At 39.2% G+C, this 17614-nt stretch overlaps 1 protein-coding gene across 1 annotated transcript in view; it reads left to right on the forward strand.

Moving 5' to 3' along the window:
- Spef2 (sperm flagellar 2) overlaps positions 1–17614 on the forward strand; it is a 166246-nt gene that overhangs the window by 128286 nt on the left and 20346 nt on the right. Inside the window, exons 27-32 of the mRNA XM_059276634.1 lie at positions 358–511; positions 1144–1272; positions 5426–5564; positions 7501–7730; positions 15930–16036; positions 16687–16869. Coding sequence (XP_059132617.1) covers positions 358–511; positions 1144–1272; positions 5426–5564; positions 7501–7730; positions 15930–16036; positions 16687–16869 — 942 coding nt within the window. The remainder of the gene's footprint in view (positions 1–357; positions 512–1143; positions 1273–5425; positions 5565–7500; positions 7731–15929; positions 16037–16686; positions 16870–17614) is intronic.

Consider the following 17614-nt stretch of genomic DNA (forward strand, 5'->3'; position numbering starts at 1 on the left):
GGAGACAGAGGCAGGCAGATCTCTGTGAGTGCAAGGCCAGCCTGGTCTACAAAGCAAGTTCCAGGACAGCCAGAGCTGTTACACAGAGAAATTTAGTCTCAAAAAAAACAAAAACAAAAACAAACAAACTGCATGGCCATCAGGGATTAACTGGATGAGAGCCTCCTTTCAAACAGGGGACTAGCACTTAGGGCTAGATCAGCCAATCATAGAGAACTGTGTGCTTCTCAAAGGGCGAGAACACGGGCCTCATCGTTCACAGAAGAATGAAGCTCCCGCGAAATCTAAGTGAGTAAATCCAAGAGGTTAGCATATTTGCTGAACATCCTCCTAACTGAGATACTGTTACCCTGACAGGTGGCTGCTGAAATCCATCAAAGGCACATAGAAGAAGAAAAAGAAACGCCTCCAGTGGATTCCAAAGAAAAGTCTCCTCAATCAGGTACAAATAAAAAAGCCAAGAAGGAGAAGGAGGCACCCAAGAAGAAAAAGGCAGAAAAGAAAGGAAAAGGTATTCATGGCACTGGGACCCGGTCACTTCAAATCTCTTTGTAGTAAAGGAGCCTTTAACCAGGTGCATTTGCCTCTCAGCCAGGGTGCTAGTCATTGTTTTAAACTGTGGCTGCAGTTGGCAAACTGCTTTGCATATGAACACCACCTAATTCATTTAAGCAAATAGCAGATGTAAACAGCAGATGTATCTCAAAGGCAGCCCTAACTGTATTAGCACTTGTGACCCAAAAACCCGGGCAGAGGGGGACTGCTATCTATTACAGAAGTTAAAAGGCTCTGTGTTTACAGGTCTCAGCTTTTAAAAAATGCTTTAAGAAGTGGTAATTCTGCAGTGACTAATTTGTCATTTTTTAAAATTCTGTAATCACTTCTGCATTGCTACTCACCTTTTTTTCTTAAGATGAGACACAGCATGTTTTGTTAGGAATGAAGACCAGAAAGTTCACAGAATTCTCAATGAAGGGTTGTAAATACTTGGTTACCCACCCCAGAGAGCCCAAAGCCCCTTGTTCCAAAATCTCCAGCAGTTTCGGACTGTACAGATTTTGCTGTGTCATCATATTGTCCAAGCGCCGTGTCTATAAACTCATCGGTTGGTAATTCACTCACCACATTTCAGTGACCTTTCAGGTAAATCATCACCCGTGGCAGAAGTCAGTCCTATCACAATATCGCCTGAGGAGCTAGCCGAAATCGAAAGGAAGAATGAACTGAAGCTCAAGATTAAGGAAGAGCATCTGGCTGCCCTGCATTTGGAAGGTAGGAGGAGGAATCAAATAAGATCATGCTTTCAGTAGAGAGCAAACCAGTAGCCAACTAGCCCAGACAGGGCTCATCAGTAGTCTCAGGCTGGTTCCTTGAGAACTCAAGCAGACATACTGAAAACACACCATTCACATGGTTGTTTTCATTTGACCATACGAGGCCCGGCTGTTGTGCTGTTGTATGAGTTAGATGAGTCTGTATTTAATTTAACCTAATTTATCTTATTTATTTATTGAGGTGAGGTCTAGCTTTGTAGCCCAGCCTGGCTTCAAACTTGCTATGTAGCGCTCTCTGTTCTTGAAGTAACAGTTCTACTATGTCTGTCTCCTGAATGCAAAGATTACAAACATATACCACTGTGCCTAGCTCCCTAATTAACCTTGTTTAACTTATCAACAGGCTGTCAGAAATATTTAGGAAAGATAAAAAGATCGTAATTCAAATTTCAAAGACTAGAAAAAAATAAATAAATTGCAAGTTGGTATGGTTTTATGGGATTATGGTAGAAGCTGCCTAATATTGATGGTTTTATATTGCAAAAGAGTAAGTCACTTCTCTCATTAAGAAAATAAATCCTGTACTGCTCAGTGGTTAGGAGCTTTGACAGCTCTTCTAAGGGATTCAGATTAAATTCCTAGCACCCACATGGTGGTTCACAGCCATGTATAACTCCGGTTTCCAGAGGATCCAATGCCTTCTTCTGACCTCTGCTGGAACCAGGCACACACGTGATGTACATACATATTAGGCAGGCAAAACACTCATACACATAAAGTTTAAAGAGTAAATAAATATTTAAAAAAGAAAAAGAAAAGAAGTCCTGGCCTAGTAAGCTCTGAGAACGAGTTTCTAGGAACAAAGACCAGTCAAGAGCCTTCACATCTCCCTTAAGTTTAAGGGTTTTTTTCCCCCCTATACTTAACAATGACTCTGCCTATTCTCCCATGGCTCTTCTGATTATCTTTTAGTGCAATTCAGAATGGAATTTAGAATATCAGGACTTGAGCAAAGATAGTCTATGGAAAGGAATAATTGTCAATATCCCAGGTAACAAAACCGTAATGTAAGCCAGGGCACAGAGAAGCCACCAAAATGACCCATCCATTGTTGTGGAATATTACTTTAACTATGCAAAGATGTGTTACATTTGTTTATGTTGCGGAATATTACTTTAACTATGTAAAGGTGTGTTACATTTGTTTTTGCTGCATTTGTTTGACTATGTAAAGATGCTTTGTCTGCCGAAGGCAACTGATGGGTCTAATAAAAAGTTGAATGGCCAATAGCTAAGCAGTAGACGGTTGGGTGCAGCTGGTGGGCAGAGACAATAAGTAGGAAGAGAACTATAGGCTCCAGGGAGAACCAGGGAGAAAGAGATGGGGACACCAGCCAGCCAGACACAGAGGAAGCAGCAAAGTTGGACATACGGAATGAAAGAAAGGTAAAAAGCCCAGAGGCAAAACATAGATGAAGAGCTAGTGGGACAAAAATAAGATAAGGCTAAGCATTCACAACCAATAATAAGTCTCCCTGTCGTGATTTGGGGCCTGGCAGTCCATGAAAGCCTGCTACAATCCATGGAGGAGAAGGTTTTTATTTTAGATATGAGAGAGGGATTAGCCAGAAGCCTTTGGGGGAAATTCAAAGCATCCATGACTACCACTCTGGGGCAGACTGGCAAGGGCCAGGGCAGGGGCAGGAAAAACACTTGTGGATTATAAAGAAAACCCCACATAGCTCAGGGTTGGGGATGGAATCCTGTGAACTAGAATAGCCTGGAAGTTTAGGGTGTTGGGGGAGGGGACTTGTGGCCCAGTGGCTTTGCTCTACACCTTAGGTATGTACCAATAGGGAAAGTGGCTTTTCTTGGCAGGCAGAAACCACTTTCACAGGTCCCTGAGACATGATGAGAGGGAACTTCTGTCTTTCCACCATCAATCCTCTCTTAGAGTCAGATTGAGCTGAGACAAGACTGTCATTTTGGACCAAGTCAGTAGACCTGCTCTTTTTGGGAGTGCTTGGTGTTTTCCCCTTTGATCCTAACATATAATATGGCTGTGTTGAGCCAACTAGAAGGTTTTTCAGTAGGGGAACATTAAATAATAATGTTTTCTAGCTCTTGTTTCTATTTATTATTCTCCCTTCACCCCTCTACCCACTCTACCATCTGTAAATGAACATTTCCAGTCCTGACGGCCTGTTCCCAAATACCCAGCAGCTGCTTCCAAATTACCACACAGAGGCTTGTATTAACTATAAATGCAAGCCGGGCAGTGGTAGCCCATGCCTTTAATCCTAGCACTTGGGAGGCAGAGGCAGGAGGATCTCTGTGAGTTCAAGACCAGCTTGGGCTACAAAGTGAGTTCTAGGAAAAGCACAAAGCTACACAGAGAAACCCTGTCTCGAAAAAAAAAACAAAACAAAAAGATGATAAATGCTCAGCTAATAGCTCAGACGTGTTACTAACTAACTCTTACATTTAAATTAAATCGTATTTCTATTTATGTTTTGCCACATGGCTCATGGCTTGTTACTTCATTTTCTGCACATCCTGCTTGCTTGGTGGCTAGCCAGTGTCTCTCTTGATGACGCCCTTCTTCTTCCCATCATTCTCAGTTTGGCTTTCCTGACTAACTTCCTTCCCAGCTACTGACCTGTTCGCTTTTTATTAACCAATGAGAGTAATACATGATCATAGTGTAGAAAAGGATTGTTCCACAAAAACCACCACCTACCTCCCATAATCCAGTGGGAAAATCAGAAATGACCTGAACCCAGGGAGCTGCAAGGCATCTGGAGAGTAGAACATATGTTTCTCTCTTCAATCTGTCTTCACACCTGATTCCAGTGGCTTCCAGTATGCTTCATCTTTGAATTCACCTGATACAAGATCCTCAATGAGATAAAAAAAATTTTCCTCATGTTACAAAAATTATCAAGTTTTTCACTGCAGTCTGTGTCCTGTGGTAGCTCCCAAGACATATGTGCATATGCATGAGCTTAAAACAAACCAAAAAGCGTAATCAAGCTAGAAGAAAAGAGATATAAATGTTGGAAATAGGCATATGGGACAAGATGGGGAGAAGAAAAGAGATATAAATGTTGGAAATAGGCATATGGGACAAGATGGGGAGAAGAAAAGAGATATAAATGTTGGAAATAGGCATATGGGACAAAATGAGGAGGCATCAAGGAAGACTCCCCAGAGGAACTAATGTTAGCTGAACCAGAAGAGTATGGGGAAATGTGCTCAGGAGACAAACCAGGGGCAGGAATAGAAAGCAGAGGTATGGGACAAAGCAAAGAGGATATAAAAACTACTCAGTGAGTAGCTATGAAATGTAGGAGATAAGCCAGGAAGGAGTGACTTGGGGACTGGGAAGTCAAATCATGGACTGTTGTCCATCAGACCCTGCCTCAATAGCTAGAGATGTAAGATCCCTTCCCTGTAGAAGCTGGGTGGTGATGACACCTGAGCAGAAGTGTGATTGCACTGACATCTGTCGGAAGACAGATGGCTCTGGTGACTCTGAGCACTATGGAGGTGGATTTGGAATTGAAGTGGGGAAAGGAAGGGAGGGAAGACCCAGCTAAAGCTATGGCTTAAGAATGAATCATTACGTGATCTTGTAGATATCAAACTTATTAAAGAGTGTATTGTTAAAAGAGCACTACTAAGTATAAAGCTCATGAATAATCTTAGTTTAAATTCACAAAAGACTTTACTGAGCATTTCATTTTGCTTCTCCGAGATAGATGACACCTTACCTACATTGGTGTATTAAATGAAACTTGATAAACCAAAGTGTAATTGGTGTAAGTAGATTTGGGTCATTATAAAAATGCATGTATATATAAAATACATTAAGAATTTCACTTTCTCTTTTATTTATTGGTATATATTGACTTTACAAAACAAGAGGCTTCACTGTGATCTTTTTATACATGCATATACCACCATTTGATCACACCCATCCCTCGTCACTCTTTCTTGACTGCCCTGTCCCTAGTATACTTCCTCTTCCTAAATACCCTCCATTCTCCTTCCACGCCTTTTAAAAATACAGATTCCATGTGAATAAGAAAGCATACTACTTGTCTTTCTGAGTTCAGTTTATTTAGTTTACCAATTTCTCTTTTTAAATAGAAGTAGCCACACAGTTTCGTCTGGAACTGATAAAGACAAAAGCTTTGGCTGTCCTTGAAGAGTTAGTGACAAAGGTGGTTGATGTCTACAAGTTCATGGAAAAGTGGCTTGGCCAGAGGTATTTAAATGAGATGGCCAGGTAAGTAAAGTTCTCCAACAGCTAAAAAACAAACAAACAAACAAACAAACAAAAAACAAAAAACCATACTAAATGCCAGAAATGAAAAAATTAACAAGAGTGTTTAAGATATCTACAGATTTAAATTTTATAAAGTAAGTGTGTGTGCGTGTGTGTGTGTGTGTGTGTGTGTGTGTGTGTGTGTGTGTGAAGTTTAAGCTTCAGGCACTCCTATTATAAACACTCAAAATGAATGTCACCATCACATTCGTTTTGACTATTTTCTGGCAGTAAATTGTGCATCAGAGGGCTCTGTTGTGATCACATTCATTTTTTGAGTTCAGTTTTCACTCACTTCAATGGGAGCTTTAGTCTGCAAGGTAATACTCAGATCATTTTAATCCAGGAGACTGGGATTCTCAAATTATCCAGAAGTGAGTACCGAGTCTGATTGCTTGGGGCTCATCAGCTTTATCTACAAAAAGAAGGACTCCAGCTAGGCTAGTGCACCAGTTTCAGCTTTAGCTAGATCCTATAATATATACATTAAAGGGTAGATTGTGAACATTTTCTGAGAATTTTGCAGTTGTGTGAGAATGGGCGTCCAATGGCAAATGCTCTCAGAAGCAGTAATTACTATTTGTAAACAGCTTTTGTGTCTCTCATCATGAAAGTTTTACTGTTAAAGCCTTCAGCCCAGTTGTTCAGTGCTATTGTTCCACCACAGAAAGTAGGAAATTGAAAACTATCCAAACACACTCATCCCCATAGGGTAACCTTGCTACCATTATCAGCCAAGCCGCTTACTATTAGCTTTAGTGATATTTGGTTCTAGTCTGTGCCTGCCACAATTCATCTGAGTACTTAGGGATTCACAGCTGGCATCCATGTATCTGTGCATCAAGTGTAAATGCATATTAATTCTGTGTGATACACTTACAGTTCTCATATTTGTTTTATGTATATCTATGGCATATATCTAAATATATGTATATATACAGCATATATCTAAATATGCTGTGTCGTCTGACCACAAGAAATCACAAAACATGAAATTAAAAAGTGCTTCTGATGAGAGAGGGAGAGGGAGAGAGAGAGAGAGAGAGAGAGAGAGAGAGAGAGAGAGAGAGAGAGAGAGAGAGGAGAGTGCATTACTGTCAAATCCCTTAGAACCCCAAATCTATTTTCCTGGCATTTTTCTTTCTTCTGTATTAAAAATCACTCATAGTAACCTTCCACTAGGTGGTGCACAGCCATTTGATATTCTGGTTCTGGCCAAGTTTCAGCCTGTGAGACACCCTTTATTTACGTAAACTCAAGTTCTATGTGATACTCTTCTTGTGTGTCTCCAAGCACCAGAACACTCTAACCCACCATCTAATTAGCAAATATTGTATGGACATTCACAATGTGCATTAGGAGTAGTTGAATTCAAGGGCATCTTTTCAAAGACAGGAACTTTAAAACACTTTTTAAAGTTTCAGTATATAGATATTTTTTTGCTCATATGAAAATAGAATAGGCATGCATTATCTTTTGATGTTCAATTCCAATCTTTCATCATAAGAGCAAGATGAGATCTTTTCATTACAGTGGTGGTACATTTAGTTATGTCTAATACCTAAGACCCCTTTAAATTGCATTCCATTAGGCCATTAACTATTAACTGACTATTTATATCCATGATCCGTGTGGTTTCTTGTAAATCATCCTAAAGAGGGAGTAGATAGTAATGACTTTACATAAAACTGAACTATATTAGCTACTTAATAAGGATGTGTTTTGTTTTTTATCTTTATTAATTTGTACCTTGCCTAGGATAAATTAAAAGCTTTAAATACCTATAAAATCATCTAACTTACCATGCAAAGTGTTAGCTTTTGTGTGTGTTTTATTAAATTAACTATTAATCTAATAATTTCAATGGAGATCACTCTATTCATTTTGCTATTTTTAGTATAGAGAAATTGACTGAAGTAGCTCGCTACTACATTGAAACAGCTACAAAAATTCAAAATGAGATTTATTTAGGCCAAGAAGAGTTCTACATCAATGGAGACATAAAAGTCTTCCCAGATGCTATCCCACCAACCCGCCCTCCACCAATAGAAAAGGAAGAAAACGGGACCCTGACAATCGAACAGCTGGACAATCTCCGAGATCAGTTCTTAGATATGGCACCTAAAGGTAAGAAAAGAATCACCACTGATGGGACACAAGGTGACTAAAATTGCCTGTAGTGACTGTTACTTTGCCAGAAGACCAGTGAGCTCTGTTGGAGTGTGTGGCATGGCAAGGATATGTTACTCTGTTCTAGTTTGTCAAATATTTGCTATAAATGACATTCATCTGAATTAAACAAGCAGGAAAGTTGCACTGACCGACACTGCAGCAGTGTGGGAGTGTGGCAGTAGTCATCCCTGGCAACTCTTTTCTCCTGGCTTCCTCCTCTCTTAGAGGCACACTAGTGAGCTTGACTCCATTCGACATATGGAAGATAATCTTTGTGAACACTTCTAAGTAGAGATGTATTAGAGATGCTGAGTCTGTGTTTCTGTCTAGCCCAGTGAGGGGATACTAGGACATGAAGGATGTCCTTCTTAGAACGGCCTTCTCCTTCAGTGCCTCATAGATCTTGTATTGAAACAAATGAGTTACTGGTAGATACTTGCCTAATTAATTCATTCACATGAATGCTTACATATTTTCTTTGCACAAATTCTTGAATCCATTCATAGTTTATCATTACAGTTCTATGCCTTTGCAGTGAGTCCCACCAATTAATATCCTATGTAATTCAGACTGATGTGTGTAGGATCACCATCTATAATCTTTGGGATCAAACATTCAGTCACGGAACAGTTAAGCGGTGTGTCTATGGCCATATAAATTTTGGGACTCTGCTACTCGAGGTTCCTTCATCTTATATGAGAACTAAGTTGTCTTTCATAAATAGGTTTATTTTACTTCCCCAAAATGTCCTAATTATCTGGAAACCATCCTTCTTCCCCGGAGATAGTCAATGGGCTTTAATATAAACACAGTCTCACTTTTTGAAAATTAGTCCCAGTATTTCCAGAAATCCATAGGAAATATCATTGATAACAACAGCGATAACTCACTCTATAGGTTTCCTTGCAATGGTCAATGGGTATCAAGGTGTACATATGTTTGCTTGTGTGAACACATGCACTGACATGTGTCAGCTTACCAAAGAGCTCGAGAAGTCTTTATACCTCCAATGTATAAAAAAAAAAAAAAAAAAAAAAAAAAAAAAAAAAAAAAAAAAAAAAAAAAAAAACCATAATGTGTCTAAGGATAGACATGATGGCAACATTTGAACAAGATTAATGTGGACAGCAGCAGGTACCAAAAATCCAACTTTGTCAAAAGCCAACTCAGAAATCCTGTTACCGTCTAACAAGGCAGAGTCCATCCTTTTTCCCCTTAAGTGAATTTTGCGATGCCTTTTAAACTTTTATTTCAGTGTGTGTGTGTGTGTGTGTGTGTGTGTGTGTGTATGCCTTCATGCAGTGTGTACATACATCATGTACATGCCTGGTGCTTGTGGAGGTCAGAGACAGGTATCAGAAGCCCTGGAACTATGGCTACAGGTAGTTGTGAGCCATTGTGGATACTGGGAAGTAAATTTAGGTCCTTGAGGTAAGTGTCTCCAGCCCCTACAATGCCCTTTTGTCACATCATTTCATTTTGAAATTGCAGTAGCTATTCATTTTGTGCAGATGAATTTCTAAACAGTCTTATTAAATAAGAAACACAGAGCCAAATACAGAGATAGTAGCCAAAGAGATCAGAGCAATAGCCACGACTAGCTTTAGCTTACCACCAGCAGTAGCTTCCACAGAGAGAGCTTCTTCCCATCTAACCCATGTTTTTATTGCCTTCCTGTTCTGCCTTCTCATTGGCTCGAAGCCCAGCCACATGACTTCCTTGTCACTGTCTGTCTATATAGACCTCCAGGTCTCTATGGTTGGTACTGGGATTAAAGGCTCATGTCACCGTGCTTGGCTGTGTCCTTGACCACACAGAGACTCTGCCTGCCACGTGATCAGATTAAGGGCGTGTGTTACCACTGCCTGACTTCTGTTTTATGGCTATTTGACCTCTGATCTCCAGGCAACTTTATTTATTAACATACAAATAAAATACCACATTTCAGCACAAATAAAATATCACCACAATTTTGTCCATGCTATATTCTTTTACATGCAAAGTAATGGTGACTGAGAGGAAACTATACAATATAGTGGGCTAATGAAAAGCATTTAGAGGCATTTGAGTAGGTGGAAGTAGACTTTCGAAAATTATAAGTCATTCTTAATTATTTTTAAAGGGAGCCTAGTATTTATGGTGAATATCATTATACATTCTTCAATATAGCCTCAAAGTCAAAGATTACATTCTAGCTAAGAGTTTAAAATAGCAAGTGGCATTTGACAACCTGACACACACATACCTCAACACATAAACTCTAGGAACATTGAAATAAAAGTATGTCCGCAGATACAATTTATCTTTTTTCTGAATATACTAAATAGGGTAGAACCATTTTCAGACAATGCTGAAACAACAAGAGTGATGTCTTGGTCACTGTTCTATCGCCGTGAAGAGACACCATGTCACTGGCAACACTTATAAAAGAAAGTATTTAACTGGGGTTTGCTTAGAGTTTCAGAGATTTAGTTCATTATCATCATGACAGGGACCATGGCAGCACACAGGCAGACGTAGTGCTAGAGAAGTAGCTGAGAGCTCTGCATCTGGATACCCAGGCACCAGAAAGAGAGTGACACTGGGCTTAGCTTGTGCTTTTGAAACCTCAAAGCCCACCCCCAATGACACACTTCCTCTAAACAAGGCCTCATCTCCCAATCCTTCTCAAGCAGTGCCACTCACTGCGGACTAAGCATTCAAATACATGAGTTTATAAGGTCTTTCTTATTCAAACCACCACAAGAGAGCTGATAGGGAAAGGGGAAAGTAAGTAATAGCTAAATTTTCTTTAAACATAATTAAAAGAAAACCATTTGCTATGGTAGAGTTAGGGTGTGACTTGAAAAGACAGACCAAGAAAAGTATAATATAAGGCAGTAGGTTAATTATGAGACAGAATATGAAATTTAGGAAAATGCACATGAATGCAAAGTAAGGGAGAATTGGTGTGTAGTGATCAAGGGGAAAAAATATGGTGAAAAAGATTAGCAAATCTAAGGCATCATGGAGTAATTGGTGACAGGGATGCAGAGGGTATTTAAATTTGGAAGAATAAACTTTAGAAAGTGTATAGCGAAGAGAAGAGGAAGATGAATGTTGAGGGAATTGTCAAGAGACTGACCTGTATTTCCTTCCCCAGTTGTATGAAAACTGCAGGGAAACAGATGGTGGGTCTTTATCAGAGGAGTGCCCCCAACACAGTCCACTGGAGAACTAACCCACACATGGATATCTGTTGTCATTTAGACAGAAGGTACAGAGCCTCCTATGAGATGTGGAGTTTTTGATGATTCAAAGTTAGTTATGGTCTAACTTTGATCATATTATGAGCAAACAATACTCCAGTTGAAAAGAATATGCATTCTGTATGTTTGTTTATTTTAGATATGTGCTAAATACTTAACCATAGCTTTGGTGTCTCCTCGGCAGAAGTAATGTTCATTGTCATTGCTCTTGCTGTTGATTACCTAAACATGGCCTTCACAAAACCACTCCGGCCAACACTGCAGCACAGATGGAAAGGCTCAAAAGGCTCCACCCCTAGCTGAGGAGCTATAGTCTGTGGCTACTGAAAGGGGAGTATGTTTTCTTCAAGTCAAGCCCTCTCATAAGTAGGTTGCCCATGCCAAAATGATTAGCCATATTCATTGCATTTGAGCAATACCAACTGCATTTATCATAAGTGTGTGTATATTTATATATATATATATATATAAATACATACACATATATGTATTTCTTCTCATACATATATATGTATATATATAATACATATATTACATGAGAAGAGTACATGTATTTAAGAGGCAGATGTGAGTGGGAGGAGTTCTTAAATAACCATGTGGAGTTTTTATTTAAAGGCAAAGACGCTCCAGATGCTGTGATTCCAGGCACCAAAAAACAGAAAAAGTCACGAAAACTTGACTACTACCTACCAGAAAGAAATCATCAGTTTTTGAAAATTTGGCTAAAAAAATACCCCTGGCTTGTATATGATGAGCTATTAAACCTTATGTTCTGTGCCCTGTGTCGTAAGCATGGAGTAAAGTCGGGGGGAAGTCAAGTGAGTTTTTTCTATGGCACCGACAACTTCAAGGCTGAATTTCTCAGTGCACATCACCTCAGTGAAGCCCATGCCAAGGCATCCCTGATGGAAGCAACAAGTGGTTCTCCAGTGAACAGAGCTGCCACTGAGCTGATGGTAAGGACCATGAGCAAAGTGACTCTTGGGAGAGTAGAGAACTTATTTAGATCATGCCATGCTCTAGCAAAGACTGGACGTCCCCTCAAAGACTTTATTTGGATGTGTAAGTTGGATGATATGAAGGGTGTTGATATAGGCCCAGTCTTCAGAACTAATAAGTCAGCAAGAACATTTACATATTTCATTGCCGAAGTAGAAAGAAAAAATCTAAGAGAAAAGCTAGAAAAAAGTAAATTTTTCTCTGTCATTACTGATGGAATTGCAGACAGTTTTACTGAGGAAGTCACAATGGTCTATGTTCAATTTGCACATTCAGGAAAAGTACAATGTCAGATTGTTGGGGTACAGTCAGTAGAAGAGAAGGACCCTTTGACAATGAAAACTGTTATCGAGAAAACTCTAGAGACGAATCTTCAACTTAGGCTGTCAAGTCAAGACTGGGCGAAGAAGTTGGTTGGTTTTGGAAGCGATCATTTCCCTGGAATAGAGGGAGAGAACAGAGTGGCCCTGCTTTTGAGAAAAATACAGCCATGTGTGCAAAGTGTGTATTGCTTTGCACATCACCTAGAACTGTCTTACAAAGCTGTGTTCCAGAGTATCCCTCTGTTCAACAACCTCGAGGAACTCCTTACCAATATTTACCACTTCTATCACCACTCTCCTCTCCTGAAGAATTCTCTGATAACTGCCTTCAGAGGCCTCCACCTTCAACCTGTGATGCCTTCTCAAATAGGAGGCAGACCGTGGCTTTATGGACTGCAGGCTGCCCTCCAGAACTTTCTAAAAGGATACCCAGCAATTGTTCAGCAACTGCATTCAGTAAGTAATTTTGAAATATGTTTTCTGGAACATCAAGAAATAATTTTACTGAATTCTTTGGAGTAAGGTTTTTGAGATGGAGACGTACCCACCATATCATTCCCAACTTGTATTACAGGCAGAAAAAGGCAAAAATGATACCAATCAACAGAAAGCTAATGAACTTCTAGATTGTGTTCTCCAAGCTGATATCATCAAATTTGCTCATTTCTTGATGGACATCATTAGTGTTCTTAGTGTTCTGTCCCGTGCCAGTCAGAACAGAAATTCTTCAATTGCAGATGTATTTGCTACCTTGGAGTCAACACTGGAATTGCTCCAGATATATCAATCAAGGTGACAGGTTGAGAACATCTGAGGGTCTGTCAAGGTAGACAGTTTGACTTGGGGAATTGTTTTCCAGGTATGCGCCCATTTAATTCTTTATTTGGGTGATCTTCTCCCAGACCAGGGCCAAAAGAACGCAGGGTGGATTCAGCCACACACTTTCATGGTAACTGCCTCAAGGGGAAAGAAAACATTTCTACTGTGAGAAAGGTGGTTTTAACACGTCTTATCAAGAGGCTGCAAGATTGCTTCAGAGATGCCAGCCTAGATGTGGTGAGAGCAACCATGATTGGAAGCTTTAAACTATGGCCCACAAGGATAAATCCAGGTAACCCATCGGCACCAATAACTCTGAACTCACTATTCTTTGATTGCATGATGTTAATTTGGGTAAGTGACATTTTTGTTATCTGTATGGATTGCAGAATTTGGAGAAAAAGAGATATCCATCCTGATTTCACATTATGAACCAGTTCTAGAAGCTGCCAATGTGAAAACTGATGAAGTAGACACAGAATGGAGCATGTTAAAATTAGAAATATATGCCAGGTGAATAAGAAAGCAAACTGAATAAAGCGACATGTATCAGTAGCTGGGTGAAAGTTAGGTCTCTCAATCTTTCCTGTCCTTCATCTTGCCTCCTAGATTTCAGAACATTCGGAAGCTGACCTGGGATTTTGTGAACTCCATTTACTCACATAAGTATCCAAATATCCTAACACTTGTTGACTTAGTTCTGGCCCTCCCTGCAAGTTCAGCAGAACCAGAACGCGGATGTAGTCAGATGAAACGCTCCCATTCATGCATGAATGAGAAAATCAAGGCTGAAAGCTTGACAGACATGCTAATCATCCAGCTGAACTCTCCAGACATCAGCAGTTTTGACCCTAGGAAAGCTATACATTTATGGACTACAAGAACACAATCATCAGTTGCCCATGTGGGACACAATCTGGACAGCTCATCAAACTCAGAAAGCCAAGATGAAAGTGATGAGTGATGGGATTTATGTTGACTTTGTTACTGATCACAGCAAAAACAAATAAATAACTTTCAAAAAATTTAAAGCAAAGTAACAGTCAGTCTTTACCTCGGACACAAAAGACACTTGGTATTTTCTAAATATACAGAGGTACAAAGAAAAAAAATCCAGACTTGTTTTTCTATAACTTTCTGACTTTGCTTCTGTGTTGGAATGGTTTTTGTTTCAATTCTTTGGTGAAGGCTGATACTTCTAAGCACTATTTCAATATTATCTTTCTGAGCATTTTCTCTAAGGGTGAGCAGACTGATGATCTTAGTTATCTCAGACTTGCCATACAACTGACTCTTGTTCCTGGATAGTTCTAAACTCTAATTGAAGTGAGTAACTAACCAGACCAAACTGATAGAATTTTTAAAAAATTTACCTCCAAACAAATTTTGTCATTGAAACTGTTATCAACGGTATGTGAAAGCATCATATGCCTAAATGCCTTGGACAGCTTAGTAAGAAGGTTAAATGTTAAAGTGATTTTCACATTTGACACTAAGATCTCCAGATAAACAATTCCTATGTAAACTGAAAATATCATTTTGCAACATTTGTTTCCTAATGTTGACATTAGAACATATTGTATAATTACCAGAATTTTAAGTACTTTGATTCTCTTTGCAGTTTTAATAGATTTTATTTGTGGTTCTAACATCTTAAAGGACATGGCTAATTTATTTATATAATCTGAAACTCGTGGCATCATATAAACTTTTATTTCCAGGGAAATTTTTTACCCAGGAAAATGTTCTCATGACTAATATTAGATGTTTCAGTGAAACTAAAATAATATAAAAATCATCTCAGAATTGCCTGTGAATGGTTAATTATACCAAAAGACTGAGAGTGAACTCTCGACATTCATCATATTACCTTACAGATCTTGGAGTTGTACATGTGGTTAGAATCACTGACATTTTAAAGGGATAACTGCATTTCCCTAGAAGTTAGAAGAAACAGTGAGGTTCAAGTGGACTTACAGATATTATGAAAACTCAGATGTAAAAGGAAACGTTAGAATGCTATGTCTAATTCATCTTTGTTATTCCTGAAAAAAGAACAGCTCTATACAGTGTACCTGCCAAATACCTGGATATATATAACTGGTCTGCCATAATTCTAGAAGGTACCTTTGCTCTGTGTGTTGGCTAAATGTATTTGTTGTTGTTGTTTAAGTTTATTTATTTTGTTTCTCTATTTCTAGTGCATGTGCATGCAACTTGGAATAAGAATCTAAGGAGCTGTGTCTTGTAGATATGCTAACGTAGATTAGTGCACAAGAGCAAGGCAGTTGGATGTTTAGTGGTATTTTATGTTTATTTAGAACCTGCAATCTCATTGAATTCAATTCAATAGCCATCTAAATCCCCCTGCAGTTACAAAAGCAAGCAATTGCTAACTGGAGGACAGACGGGGAGATGGGTGCTACCTTCCTTATGATTGTCATCTTGTTTGTATGTGTTCGAAATATGAAATGTTTTACCTCTGTGTTTTACTGGGTATAGCAAAATTTAGCATGTCTCTTAAAAATTCAACCTAAATATGCAATTTCAATATTTTCTCAATCAGGAATGTCTTTTTGTTTGTTTGTTTTATTTTTGTTTTTTTGTTTTTTCCTGGACCAAAGAGGACTCTTTGGAGAGATAACAAGAACATCAGAGTTTTGCTTTTGTTTTTTAATGTTTTTAAAGTAACTTCTTTCTAAAGTAATGGTTGCAGTGCTAAATAATTAAGAAAGTCAATAAATAAGTGTTTCCTTGTGTTGTAGGCATCATAGGAAATAAAGCATTCACTGACATTCTGTTTGATTTGGTGACCCTGAACTTTGGAACCAACAACTTTCCTAGTAGCTGGATGCACCTCACCCAACCTGATGTGAGCTTCTGCTTCGTTTGGGATCCCAGAGGCTTTGATACTGGTCTTAGTTGATCAGTCAATAGTTCTAAGAGAACTAGTGCTTACCCAGCTAGTGGCACTAGCAAGAAATCTCTGAAATTCAAATGAGTGGATGAATTTGAAAGTAAGACATATAATTGATGACTAAACGCTGAACTATTTCAGAAACTAAGAGAGTCAACTAAATTACTATCAGTTTGCAACTCTCTTAACAAGTAACAGTAGATGATTTTGAGAGTCCTTGTTTCTCACGGTCATCTCATAAATGCCCTAGGAAATACAATAGTTACAGTGCGCTACCCTGTCAGTATGTTACATTCCCAGTCTTTAACCTTCCACTGGTGAAAGGACGCAAGGTTAACTGAAATCCCATGAGTAAACTGAATGAGTCACAGTAAACAAACACCGTAAATGCCAAGACAGCAAAAAAGAAATAAAACCCTTTCTGGTTATTAGCTGATGTGGATCGGTTGTTAGAACAGAAAATGAAAGTAAACCTGAGCCAGAACTGGCTCTGCTTGCCAATGCAAAATCCCTCTTTCCTTAGAACCAAACTCTGAAAGTCTTAGTGGGAGGAGCTTCAAGTTAGTCACACAAACACTCCAGTGAGATTCCCTGTGTTCTTCCAGTTGCAGGAGATAACATCCTTATTAACAGTAAACTCAGAGTTTGTGGACTGGAGGAAGTTCTTGATGGTCACAGCAATGCCATGGCCAATGCCCCTTGAGGAGGAGCTCCTGGAGACCCTGCAGAGGTTTAAGTACATGGATGAAGCACAGACAGGCACCATCACTTTCGAACAGTATAAGCAGGTACACCATTAATACTGAAACCCTTTGTCCTAACAAGGATCCAGCTCACTGATGACACATCACATTTCAGATCACTGTTGTGCTCCTTAGAAGCTCCGATGCAGCCAGCACAAACAGAGTCAAGGTCCTAGGCAAGAGTGTGGCTTCCATCCTCAGGGAAAGCATCAGAAAAAAATAAAAATAATAAAGCCAAAATTTTCTGGAGAACTAATGATCCTTAATAAAGTCACAAAAACTTCACTATTCCTTCTCCTGAGTTCTCAACCAGTAGTTAATTGCCTATGGATGTAAATTAAAACCACATGCAGGGCTTTAAATAATCCCACTGTCCAGTACCCTATACCCCCAAGAATAGCAAGAGCAGTGGTGAAGAACATGGAGGCTGAAGGATGTTTGTTCTTTTCCTTTGGGATGAGGAGGCTAGTGGATGATGGGACTTGTTTTGACAGATTGAGTTTAAAATGTCTATGACTATGCAGGCAGAAATTTCCCATCTGATACAGCAGGTCAAGAGGCAGTTCTAAGTCACTGCTATAGAAATGGATGTGGAAAAACAGGAACAGATGAAATCATCTAAGGGTAACCCAGAACACAGCACCTGCTCTTTGTAACTGGTGGCTTGCTATAGAGCAGGATTGCTGGAAGTTTTAATACAGGAGCCAGATTACAAATGATTGAAGAAAATAATTGGTCATTAGGATGATAAATGGTGATAGATAGATAGATAGAAGTTCTTCTAATCATC

The sequence above is a fragment of the Peromyscus eremicus genome, chromosome 11 (genome assembly GCF_949786415.1).
Source record: "Peromyscus eremicus chromosome 11, PerEre_H2_v1, whole genome shotgun sequence".
Classification (NCBI taxonomy): Eukaryota; Metazoa; Chordata; class Mammalia; order Rodentia; family Cricetidae; genus Peromyscus; species Peromyscus eremicus.